Genomic DNA, 12841 nt, shown 5'->3' on the forward strand with positions numbered 1-12841 from the left:
GAGGAGTCAGTTGCGCAAAAGATGCAGAGTGTTCTTGCATTTAGGGCAGTTCGAGTATGTCAACCCCCCCACACATTATGTTATGATTATAGCGCATGCCCTTACCCGTACGCGGTTCACCATTTCGGACCCTTCACGTCCCCGCCACCAGTTTTTCCAGCTCCGTCTGTCGGGTAGGCGCAGCTGATCAATGCTAATCAAAACTAGCAAGCATTCAAACAGTTTTTTTCCCTCTTGCAATGAAGTCATTAAATTCTTGATCAGCGAAACTGCTATTTTCTGCCTTGCGCTGTAGTTGGGACACACCCTCACATCCCGCCGGTCCAATCAGTGTAGACCATGGGTGTCAAACTCATTTCCATCGCGGGCCACATCGTAGTTACACTTTCTATGAGTAGGCCGTTTTGACTGAAACCGTGAAAGTCTTTAATTGACCCGTCATATTTACACATTAAAATTTATCAACTCGTTTTGGAACCAGAAATCAAGGGTAATGGGTTTTTCAACTACTGTTGATGTTTGGTAACACACCAAAAAATGCTTGCAATATCCCAATGTCATCATTTATGATGTGACAATTTTAAATTTTGGTCCAGATATTACAAAAATCACATAAGTTGATACATATGATTTCCCTTTGCGGGCCACAAAAAAATCATGTGGCGGGCCGCATCTGGCCCCCCGGCCCTCGAGTTTGACACCAGTGTGACACCTTTTTGACACCTCGACTATAGCACGATTGGTCACTTTGTAACTCAACCTTAGTTGAACAAAGACGCACATTTTCACTTTACAAATCTCACGGCATACCCCCCCCCCCCAAAAAAAAAAAAAAAAAAAAAAAATATATATATATATATATATATATAATGAAATAATGATGCTCTCATCTACATGTTCTCACAATTTTACTTAGTAAATTATATCTGAGTGGCAACAGGCAATAGTGAATAAATACAGCCATCCATCCATTTTCTTAACCGCTTATCCTGACGAGGGTCGGGGGAGTGCTGGAGCCTATCCCAGCTGTCAACATGCAGGATTGAACCGGGGACCTCAGAACTGTAAGGCCAACGCTTTACTAGCTGAGCCACCGTGCCCGCTGAATAAATACAGTGGACCCCCAAATGTTCACGGTTTGGCATTCATAAATTCATCTAGTCCTGATCTCCCCCACCCCGCATCCTTTTGGCATAATACCGTAAGCGTTTGAAATGTTATGAGGTTGTTCTCAAGGATTTTGGATGATTGTTTGTCTTTTTTTTGACAAATTTTGGGTCAACGCCGCTGTTCACGGAGATTCACAATTGGCCCTTGGGTTTAGTCGCTATCCTCCGCGAGTAGCAGAGGTCGTTTTTATTGTTTCGGTGCCATCTGGTGCCGCCAATGTTGAAAGAAGGGGAGGAGCTTCAGTTATCTTTAATCAGGCAAAGAAAGTGCTTTGCTGCCAATGTGTTGCATCTATAGTCAATTACAAATCTTTTAGAATGACCATCAAAAATTAATTTCCCGTGCCCCGACGATTACTGATGGTTGTGTTGTTGACCGGGACCGTCCGATCCAAAAATAGCGCTCCAACTTGTCTTTGTCCGCTGTCAACGATAGCTGCTCGAATGATAAACCCATAAAATAATGATTTGTCTTTCACGTCACCCATCTGCCATTAACCACAACTAAAGTCCAACGTCAATCAGTCTCCCGACGCCTTGCACTTTGCGCCGTCGCCATGGCGACACGAGCGGGGCCAGCCCGGCGGATCGGCTCCGTCTGATAAAGTTCCGTTGACACTGCGAGCGCGGTGGGTCCGAGAGGAGCGTGGCGAGACCCTTACACGAATCATCGGGCGGAGCGCGTCGGCCCACGTTCACACTCCGAGACCGCCGCGGTGACCCCGGTGGTCCTCGTAGGCCTGTCGGGGCTCACATTGCGGGAAGTGAGGATTAAACATTAACCTGAGAATGAGCTCTTTAGAAGGGACGGACGGGATGTCATATTTTGTCGGGGGACGCTTGAGCGCAAGTTTTCCGAAGTGGAAGGTAGGAGAGTTAGCATTTTGACTTCCTTTGTCGGTACTGTTTCTTGGAGACATTGGGTTTTGTTCTACGAGCGAGTTCCGGGGTCGCAGGGCCACATTATTTCCTTCCCAGGGCCGACGTTATAAACGTAGAATTGCCTCGTAATGTTATTACATACACAACTTGACTACATTTTTAAATCAGAAGTCAAGGAAAAAGTTTAACCGTTGCTCAATGTATTCGAGAAGGGTTTGGGCTTGCGACATGAGATTAAAGTTCAAGTGTTATGAAATGGACGATTTTTAGTATGTTATTAATGGTTCGGACGGGGAGGCGGTTTGGACGCGGTGTCGTCGTCGTCGTCGCTCGCGTGCGGCGTTGTTTTTATCACCGCCGCGGGGAGGTGGTTTGGCTGTGATCCGCATATCATCGAAACATGGCTTGAAACAATAGGGTAATATTGCCCATATTCACTCGGTTGTGAGATGTTCTCTTCTTCGAAAAGAACTTCCGTGTCTTCAGGGGCGTGTCCCATAGTGGGGGCCACAGCGTGTTTTCAATGGCGAATGTCGCGGTGTGACGTCACGGGCAGGAGATGCAGCCAATATGGCGACCACTTGGATGTCAAATGAGACTTCCGCAACTTTGCGCGTGGATGACGTGCTCTCCACTTATATCTTTTTTTTTTTGTGTAGACATTGAAGTGAATAATGCTATATGTAGTTTTCATTTCAATATCTATTTTAGAATGTTTATAGGGATGAGATTTGACTTTAAAAGTGAAGACAATTTGTCATTTTGGTACAGTAGAGAGATCAGTCAGCGTTTTGACTCACGGGTGTGGTCACGAAACAAACAAGTCTAGACAACGTTGTAGGTGAAACCTGAAAAACAAAAAAAGTAGAGTTTAGAAGCTGTTGAGTATGTTTTATTGTTCAATACAGTACTTGCTGCAGACGCTGTATGCATAAAGGACAACAGGTGATTTTTGCGAATCCTTTGTTCCCCGCGCCGGCTGTGAAAACCAACCTCTCGCTCTTCCACTTCCATCCCTCGAGGGGTTGAAGAGCCTGAGTGTCGTGTTCTCAGGGTGTTTATCCGCCTCAGCTGGAGCTGCGCTAAATGAGCGCGTTAAGCCATTGAGAACAAATCCGTGGGACTGTATGGATTATTTATGGCGCATGTAACCTATTTTTGGAACAAAATTGTGTTTTTTTTTTTTTTTTTTTATGAATTGAAACATTGGATCCATTTTTTTTGTAGGGATGAGAAACGTGTGGCGCACTGGCTTCAGACTTCCATCCGCTGAATTCATTTATCAGTTTCTTCCTACAGTTGGTTAATTGATTAATCCTCTGTTTATGCTGTGGTCAAAGTGACCCACGTTCATGTGTAAAACTAGCAAAAATATTTATTGCCACCCATATACCGTAATTCCCGGCCTACAGAGCACACCTGGTTACAAGCCTCACCGAGTACATTTGGAAAGGAAATACCATTTGGTACATACATACGCTACAGCTGTGAAAAAAAGCCGCAAGTGCCCACATTGAAACACAAGATATTTACAAAGACGGTACACACAGAGTTTAATGCTAGCGCTGACGCTAGTGCTAAAACTAAGAGGGCCGGTTAAAATAAAACTTACTGGTAAATATCAATGACGCACGCCAATAATACAGCAGCAACAGCAGCTAACGCTAGCATAGCGCCAACAAATCTGGTAAAAGTCACATACATGGCACATATTTTCCACCGATCTCACTTTTTCCGCTCGAGTGCCTGCCTTGCGGTTGTTGGGGAAAAAAAATGCACAAATTACCCGCATCGCCGCATAAACGGCAGGGTTGAAAGCGTGTGGAAAAAAGTCGAGGCTTGTAGGCCGGAAATTACGGTATTAAGTGTCAATAATGTTTCAAAGTATTGCCGTGGAAAAGGGGTCTCGCTCATCTTGTGTGTGAATACGTTTGCAAACGACTGTAATGGGGTGGCAGGTTTATTTGTATAGCACTTAATCACGGGTTTACATTGATTGCAGGGGCAGTGATGTCTCACCATATTGTAACTTGTAAGTCCAGTCAACTCTCAAGTAAGGGGCAAAAAGAGCCGAGTTAGAATTTTCAGATTTGAACGAAAGATCCAAGTTGCATGGTTGCTTCCAAAGTTGCATGCGAGCTTCCAAGTCTTGTAACTTACCATGAAACACTGATGCATGTCGCTGTCTCCCCTGAGATCTTCCCGGATGTCCGACGCAAACTGCAAGCGCAGCCAATGAAATACGTTATGCTACATTTGGTTAACAAACGGTGGCAGATGACTGACGAGAGCTAGCCAGCTACCGCTAACTAGCTGGCTTGCTAGAATTGCACTGGTACAAAACAGCCTGTGGCCACGATGCAGTAAGGGAACCTGGTTTTGAAGTAAGCCACTTTCAACTAAAAAGAAGCGATTTAGCACCTACCTTTCCCTTACATATTATATACACTTCCATGATTTAATTTATGGGAATTTCCAGTATTCACTGAGACATCCATCCATCCGTTTTCTTTGCCGCTTGTCCTCACGAGGGTCACGGGGAGTGCCGGAGCCTATCCCAGCTGTGAACGGGCAGGAGGCGGGGTACACCCTGAACTGGTCGCTGTCCGATCGCAGGGCACAACCCACGCAGGCATGGGGAGAAAACATGCAAACTCCACACAGGCGGGGCCGGGATTGAACCCGGGTCCTCAGAATTGTGAGGCCATCGATTAACCAGATGATCCACCGTTCCGCCTCACTGAGACATTAATGTAAAAATAAATGATTAGCATGCAGTGTTTCACATTAACCATTATCATGTTTCCTGTATCAATGAAACTACTAATACAAAGGGTTACTTTATTGTTTTGTTAATTAATAAATGCAATTACATTTTGTTATGTCACCAAAACAAGATTTGTTCTTTTTTTTTTTTTTTTTTACTTAATTGTGTGGAATGCTGAGCTACTTCGACTTTGTTTTGGTCAGCCACGTCACAAGGAGAGCGCACCACTTGACACTGACCAGCGGAGGGCACTTTTTGGATCAGACTCATCAAATCGGCTTGCGAAGGAAGAAGAATTTGCAACAAAGCCAGTTTTTAACCAGCTAAACCGTTGCTCAGGGTTACAAGGTTAGTGTCGAAACAAATATTGGGAACTTTCTAAAGGGTGCTGTGAAAAGCTAAAAACGCTGAGGTGCGCTTGAAAGCGAGCAGTGCTTGGTCAAAATTTTGCCACTACTAAAATGATCAGAGACGATGCTTGTCAGTGGTTCGCGTTTATAATCTTCATCTAACTTAAAAGTAATTACATTTTGGCTACTTGGTCATTTGTCAACAATTGTACATAGAGCGCTGTTGATTACCGTAGTCTGAGGTCAATTCCACTTTACATCCGTGCATTAACCTTTTTTGATCAAAATTCAAGTTTCAGATCTCGAGAGTTTTGTATTCTCAGCCCCATAGTCGCGTGTCCATCTACTTCCTACTACATTACAAAACTGATGACTCATAATTTTCCATAGGTATGAATGTGCACGGTTGTCTGTATGGTGCGCTCTGCCCCCCCGCCCAGGTCATCTGTGACTCTGAAACGATATCGAAAACGGATGGATTGATTGAAGAAATGCTAAACTCGATTTCACAGTCAGACAAATTACTATTTTTTTTTTTTTGTTGCTGTTTGACACTTGTGCACAAAGGCTTTGTTGCCATAGCAATAAATTGTTGGGATATTTTTTCCTGCTGCTGCAGATGTCTTTGGTGTTGCATATAACACCTTCCACTCTGATCTTATTATTCTTTATTATTTTATACACTGCTGACAAAAAAGTGAGAAATTACGTGGCTTGCAGCAGAAATTTCAACCGTTTCTACAGTTCGATGTTTCTGTCATTTTTGTATATGAATTCAGTATCCATAAATCAAACTCCTTTTTGTTAGTGTTTGAATGTTAAAGAGCAGCATGTTGTGCAAAAAAATAAAAAAATCAAACATTGGACAGTTGGACATGTGAGTTCAAAGGTTAACAACAATTCAAACAGATTTCACTACATGTGCAACATTTTGTGAATATATTTAGCGCAATATTTAGCACCTCAAAGGCCATACTTACGTTCTTGCATTGTATGCCGGTGAGGGGACACAACAAAGTCCACTCTGTTCATTGCCGGGCCGCGCAAAGTATGTAAAACATAACGTTTGCACCGGGTGTCTGTTGACACAACACCCCGCAGTCCACGTTACGGCGCGCTGCGTCGGTGTCCGCTCGGAAACGGAGCTTGCAGACAACTCTGGCTTATAAGGTGCGTCAGTGTTAAGTAGTAATTAGACGCAAGGACATGGCGGATGACTGGTTACAGCATCTGCCTCACACTTCTGATGACTGGGGTTCAAATCCCGGCTACGCCTGTGTGGAGTTTGCTTGTTCTCCCCGTGCCTGTGTCGTTTTTTTTCCGGGCAGTTTTCTTCCACATCTCAAAAAACATGCATTAATTGGAGATTCTAAATTGCCCATAGGTGTGATTGTGAGCGTTAATGGTTAGTTGTCTTTTTGTACCCCCCGATTGAGTGGCAAGCAGTTCCGGGTGTAATCCTGAGACAAATCCTTCCAAGGATCGCGGGAGTGCAAGACCCGTTCCCATTGTTTCCTATGAAAGTGAAAAGAAAGAGAATTCATCCAGTACAAAGTTATGTTTTTTAAATTGTTTTTCAAATCCTTCTCATCATGTAAATCACGTTGTTGCCTTGTGTATGAAATTGGTTTGGTTTGGTTTTCGTTGGTTTGTATTTAAAATTAATATAATACAGCGTAGACATCAGTTAAAATTATTTTATTTGAAGATGGTGTCATAAAATGGGCTTTGTGCGTTCACGCCAAGACTTTTTGTGAGCTGAAGTGCAGTACGCAAAACCGAGGCAAAATTTGAGTTTGGAAATGGATTTGTTCATGAAACGTTTGCGAACTGAGGAGCTGCTGTATAGAGCTCGTGCACCTACGTCATAAAATCACGTGAGTTTTGTTTACCTCGCCATATTGCTGATCAAGCTAAGCATTGCTCAATGCTAAGTCGGTTGGCGACGACACGGAAATATGTCTTGTAGCAAGACGCCCAGAGTCTTGTCCGATACCGTCAGACATTTAGAAGGTGAAAATAAACTGGATCTACACATGGATCTGGTGAGGAAGTCGTCGAGATTTACAGGGAAAAGTTTGAAAGCGTATAAAAGTCTGGACGCATACGAATATTTTGTTGCTGGATTTGTTCTCATCAGGAATAAATCCCATATAGTGACGGTTTTGACGGCTTGTGAACGTGGAAGCGTGTTCGGGCACACGTTAACCTTTGCCGGAATTCATCGGTCTTTTCAGCTAGTATTCAATATAAATACCAATATTTAAATAAATGACCCTTGCTTTTACACAAACTCGCATTCATTATCTATGATTGGAAAAAAAAAAAGGAGGATGGAGTCATCTCCAGGGAACGTACACGGAAGCGATTGCGGCCACACGTTAACCTCCGTAAACCTCTGCGACAGACAGTTTTTCTTTTTTTAAATACGCATTGTTCTTAAATGAGCCAACTTGGCATTATAAATACTTTTCGGTAATTTGAGATTGAGAGGAATAATTCCTACCTGTAATGAAGCGATCGTTACACAGGTGTGTGTGTATTTTTGTTGGGCACCATCCATCACGTTTAATTTCCGAAAACCATCGATATTTTCATGTGCACGAGCTTTATAGGTTTATACTGCATGTCCTTAAAAAATATGGTAATGTAGTCTTTCCCTTCTACTAAAGAGGCGGCACATCGACGAAACAGATATTTCTCTTTTTCTACTCTGGACTGAAGGCCACAAGTAGCTGTGCCAATGGAGTACCGCTCAGTTCTGTCTCGCTTTCCAAAAAAGGAGGCAGAGAGTTGAGAAGGTTTCGACCGTTTGGAGCATGCATGTCCTGTTCTGTGGGGCCAAAGGCAAGTTGAGGTCAAACTCGGGGCAAACGATGTGCAAAAGTGTCGAGCGGCCCAAGAGAACAAGCGGCAGCTGCCATCGGACCGCTTCATAACCACCGGCTCCAGTGCCCCCCGACCCCCACCCCTAACTCCGTCTTTGATGGACTTAGCATGGCCTGATGAAAGGGGTTTACCGCCGATTGACCTAGTTTACATGCGGAAATCTTGACGGTTTGCGTACCAGGTGGACGGCGCGCGTCGAAATTTTTTTTTTTTTTCCCTTTTCGATTGGAGCCTCCTCCCGTCTGCTCGAGCCCGTAGACCCGGTTCCCCTCTCCCTGGACAGCCCCGGCCAGCCCAGTGACCTACATTCTTCCTCCCGCATGTCTTTTAACCCTTTCGCTGCCTCCGTACATTCAGCATTATCACAGTTCTCTCAGGGATGGTCGTCTGATATTGGTATCGACCCCACTAGTACTTCCGGGTGAGAAATACACAAGGGTTATCATAGGAAGCCACGTTTCACGTGATTTATTGCAGAATATTTTCTTTATTGCAAATAAATGAGTGACTGAGAATACATTATACGTTAGTTATTTTGTACACCCAATTTATACCTTGCACCCAGTACCAACATACGCAGTTTAAGGATTTAAGTCCATCCCGCAAAAGTGAGATTTGATTATATATAAGTAACGTAATGTATGTAATAGAGGGGAGGGGGCAGTTATTATTATTTGATGATGCGTCAGTAGTAGAAGTGATTCTAAAAATATTGGATAGTGACAGCCCTACTCGCGTGTTCCCTTACGTCGGCAGATCAGTGTTTGTGAGTCATCCCAAAAACAGAACTCAAAGGGGAGCCGCACTTTCTTAGTTTCTGGCCCAAAATTGTGCAATCGACAGCCTCTGCACCTGCGACAGGCCGTGTCACTCGGTTCCCTGGAAAAAGCGCAGGTGGATTTTTCTCAGGAATTCCATTATGGCTCCGACTTGGCAATTTTGCAGGACCCCTGTTGAAAAGAGTCTCGAGTCTCTGTGTTTACGGTACAGGAGTACACGAGTGCACGAATCAGACATGCAGTACTTTATCGTTGATGCAGTTTTTAGCGTCAGCATTTCAGACCGTTATACGAGAGCCAGCTTGTGTATTTGTCAGGAAGATTTGGAAAAGCGCTTTGGTGACACCTGAAGTTGAATAGTCGCCACTTGAATGTTTGATGACTTTACATCACAGGCGAGGGTACGCATACAATTTTTTAAAATCTCAAGAATGATGGGCGGGAAAAACCGATGATGCACCTGAGAAGACCAACGCGGCACACCACATACATAAAAATATCTCTTCAGGTTACTTTCTAATTGGCTGTCGTTCCATTTTACGATCACCAAGCCCCGACGTGAACAGAACATTTGCGATTATCTTCCTTGAGTGTTGTCTGAACAGATTAATTTTACACACCCCACCCACACCAACGGCTAATCGCTTAGGAATCAGATGATACTTCAGTGAACAAAGTCTCAAAAAGTAACACCTAAAATCATAGCGTCTGATCATCCTAAATGTCTTTATCCATCCCTCCATCCAGTCTGATGAGTGAACTCTCCGGCCGACCTTGCCCCTCGCCCTCTCAACGCAGCCATGGTCGACATTGAGAGTCACTACCGCCCGCCGTCGCCCCTGGAGGACTCGGTTCTGGGCAGCCCGCTGTGCGCCGATGACGACTTCATCGGCGGGATGGAGGAGCTCCGCGACATATCACAGTCCATGGACAGCAACGCCCTAAGTCCCTACGACGCTCCCGAGTACCAGTCGTCCAGCAACGGTTCAGAGGGCTCCACTGTCTTTGGTGAGGAATGCGTTCTTAGTCCATCCATACATCACGTGGGTGAGCTCGAGCCAATCCTAGGTGACTTTGGATGAAGGGCGGGGTATGCCCTGAAGTGCCTCCCTTATTCCTTGCTGTTGACTATGTACATTTACCGTAATTTCCGGACTATAAGCCTTGACTTTTGTCACACGCTTTCAACCTTGCGGCTCATGCAATGATGCGGCTAATTTATGCATTTCTTTTCTCCAATGGCTGCCAAGGGCGCTCGAGTAGAAAAGGTAAGAGTGAGACAGGTGGAATGTATGTGTCAAGGAAGATGCAAGTTTAACGTAACTTCGCGCTTTGCGCATGAATAAATTGAGCGTGACAGACCCTCATCGTGGAAAATGCAAGAAGAAATGTATATGACGTAGCTTTCAAGTGAAAAGAAATCGAGCTGGCCGATAAAGAGGGAAAACAGAGCTGCTGCACGTAAACTTGGCGTAAATGAATCGATGGCGAGACGCTGGAAACGGCAGCGGGAAGAACTGGACCAATGCGAAAAGACGAAAGAAGCTTTCAGAGGTAATGAAAGCAAGTGGCCCGAACTTTTTTTTTTTTTTTTTTTTAAATCTCGTGTTTCAATGTGGGCACGTGTGGCAAAAGGGGTTTTCCTTTAAAAATGTACCGGGTGAGTCTTATAATCAGGTGCGGCTTATAGTCCAGAAATTATGGTGCACACGAAAGCGTCATCTCCACAATCCGTTCCGTGACACTGGTCACACTTCGTGTTGATCGACTTTCAAGACCGAATTTCTCATAAAGCCTGACAGGAGATGTACAAGGCACAAAAACAAGCAACCACGCCCACCTACATTTACACCTCTGGATAATTTAAACGCCTTCAAGACCCTGATGTAAAAGTTTTTGGAATGTGGGAGGAAGCCAGAGTACCTTGAGCAAACCGATGTTTTGCGACGGCGGATTTTACAAACGGTACTGCAGTTTGTAAGGGTGACTGGCGTAATTGTGGAGAGGAGATGTCCCAATGTTACCCCGAGAACGCCCGATTTCGTCAGATCTCGGAAGCTAAGCGGGTATGGCCCTGGTTAGTACTTGGAAGGGAGACGGCATGGGAACACCAGGTGCTGTAAGATTCTCTCCCCGGCTAAATGCAGAGGGGTTGCGTCAGGAAGGGCATCCGGCGTAAAACTGCGCCAAACAAATATGCGTTCATCTAAGATCACACGACCTAACGGGACAAGCCGAAAGGAAAAGAAGATGTCCCAATGTTGAGATGGTAAAGGAAAAACGACGAGCGACGAGGAAAACGGATCTTTTCTGCTCGTGTTGAACATTTTTGAAATGCTAGAAACAATTATTATCGCAACATATTTCTTAGGCAATTCAGCCGCAGCTTATCGGACAATTCATCAAAGCACTGACTTGCAGTCGGTCACAGGAATAACTCACGGCATATTAACGATGGAAAAAAAAAAAAAACCCTCATTTCATCTCCGGATTCCCGTGAATGTGGGTCGTTTCAAGACGCTGTGCCAAGGGATGCCGGCCTCTCTCGCGCTCTCTTCATGGGAGAAATTTAAATGCAATGTTACCACACTCCAGGTGAGTTTAATCAAACGAAACTTGGTTTTTTTTTTTTGGGAAGAATTTCAGCGAGCAATATGTCTTTCATCCAATTCCATCACTTCAAACTTCATATTGAGCTTGTCGTAGACGACCAAAAATTCGGCGGTGAAGAATCATCAGAGCTACCTACACTGCAAAATCATCGTGAAATGAATCTTTTGCCAACGGCACCCGGAATCCGCGAAACTGAGCGAGCGGGCAATTTCCACGCCCGCTGTTCGAATCTTAACCAGGCTCTTGTGCGGCACTCCCACGCGGTAATTTCTTGAAAGGCGTTTCCGCGGCAGCTCAGTGTAATCTCCTTGAGATTGTTTATTTTTTTTTAATCCCTAATTTGCTCCAAGTGAACGCGCATGCGCAACCGCGACGAGGGAGATCCGACGATGACTCAGCCTGTAAATCCTTGATTTCGAAAGCTTTCAAGGCCTTTCCTCTTCATTTGTTTAGGACTTAATCTTCGTGTGCTCCCTCGTTCTCCGGCACAATGAGGAATCCCCCTCCTCCGCCGCATTCCTCAAACAGCCCAAACCACCTCTCAGGAAACATCCACAGGGCTTCTGTTTCCTCCCGAATGGTGGATGCGGTAGACAGCTGGGAAAATGTACACAACCTCCAAATTATGCAACAGGAGAAGATGCTGCAAAAAGGCCTACGAAGGCGATCATATTTCTGGGTTATGAGCGAGGGAAGAAGTGCGTGATTCATAGTCTGTGTTGCTGTTCAGGAAACGCAGGGTGTTTGGCTGGATGTGTAACAGGAAGGACTTTTTGGCTGCCGTCCTGGCATCTCTCGAATCATGCGGACCGACTTAGTGCCACACTTTTGGACTATTTCCGTACCACGTTCCCTCCCGCGTGACGCAACGGGCAAACTGGTGACCGTCACATGAATGGAAAATAACGTCTCGTCACCGGCAGAATGCGAAACGGCAAAAGTGGTGCGCGCTGGGCAAATTGACGTGAAATCAACACCTAATAACACTTAAAAGCATAACACGCCCGCAGAACAGTAGCTTTTCATCACAGCTTGCCGGAAGCTAACATTTCACTCTGTCAGGTGGGGGCACGCAGGTCGCCCGTTAAATCAGGGGTGTCAAACTCATTTCCCTCGCGGGCCACGTTGTGGTTCGGGTTTCCCTCAGAGGGCCGTTCTGACTGTGAAACAATAAAAATGTTGAATCGTCTCATCGTGTTGACATCATCAATTTATGAACCAGAATCCGGTAACGTGTTTTTCAACAATTCATGTTTGGTAACGCAAAATTGCTTGTCATATCTCAACTTGATCATTCATGATATATGAATGAAATTTGAAATTTTGGTACAAATTTTTACAAGAATCTTGGGGCCATATAAAATCATGTGGGCAGGCCCGATCTGGCCCCCG

The 12841-nt window shown here is 44.8% G+C and overlaps 1 protein-coding gene across 2 annotated transcripts in view; it reads left to right on the forward strand.

Moving 5' to 3' along the window:
* pparab (peroxisome proliferator-activated receptor alpha b) overlaps window positions 1-12841 on the forward strand; it is a 44497-nt gene that overhangs the window by 14823 nt on the left and 16833 nt on the right. Inside the window, exons 2-3 of one of the 2 annotated variants that reach the window (XM_061822527.1) lie at window positions 5022-5166; window positions 9584-9844. In XM_061822527.1, the coding sequence (XP_061678511.1) occupies window positions 9637-9844 (208 nt within the window). In that variant the 5' untranslated portion in view covers window positions 5022-5166; window positions 9584-9636. The remainder of the gene's footprint in view (window positions 1-5021; window positions 5167-9583; window positions 9845-12841) is intronic. The other variant, XM_061822526.1, reaches the window with a different exon arrangement.

The sequence above is a fragment of the Syngnathoides biaculeatus genome, chromosome 6 (assembly GCF_019802595.1).
Source record: "Syngnathoides biaculeatus isolate LvHL_M chromosome 6, ASM1980259v1, whole genome shotgun sequence".
NCBI lineage: Eukaryota > Metazoa > Chordata > Actinopteri > Syngnathiformes > Syngnathidae > Syngnathoides > Syngnathoides biaculeatus.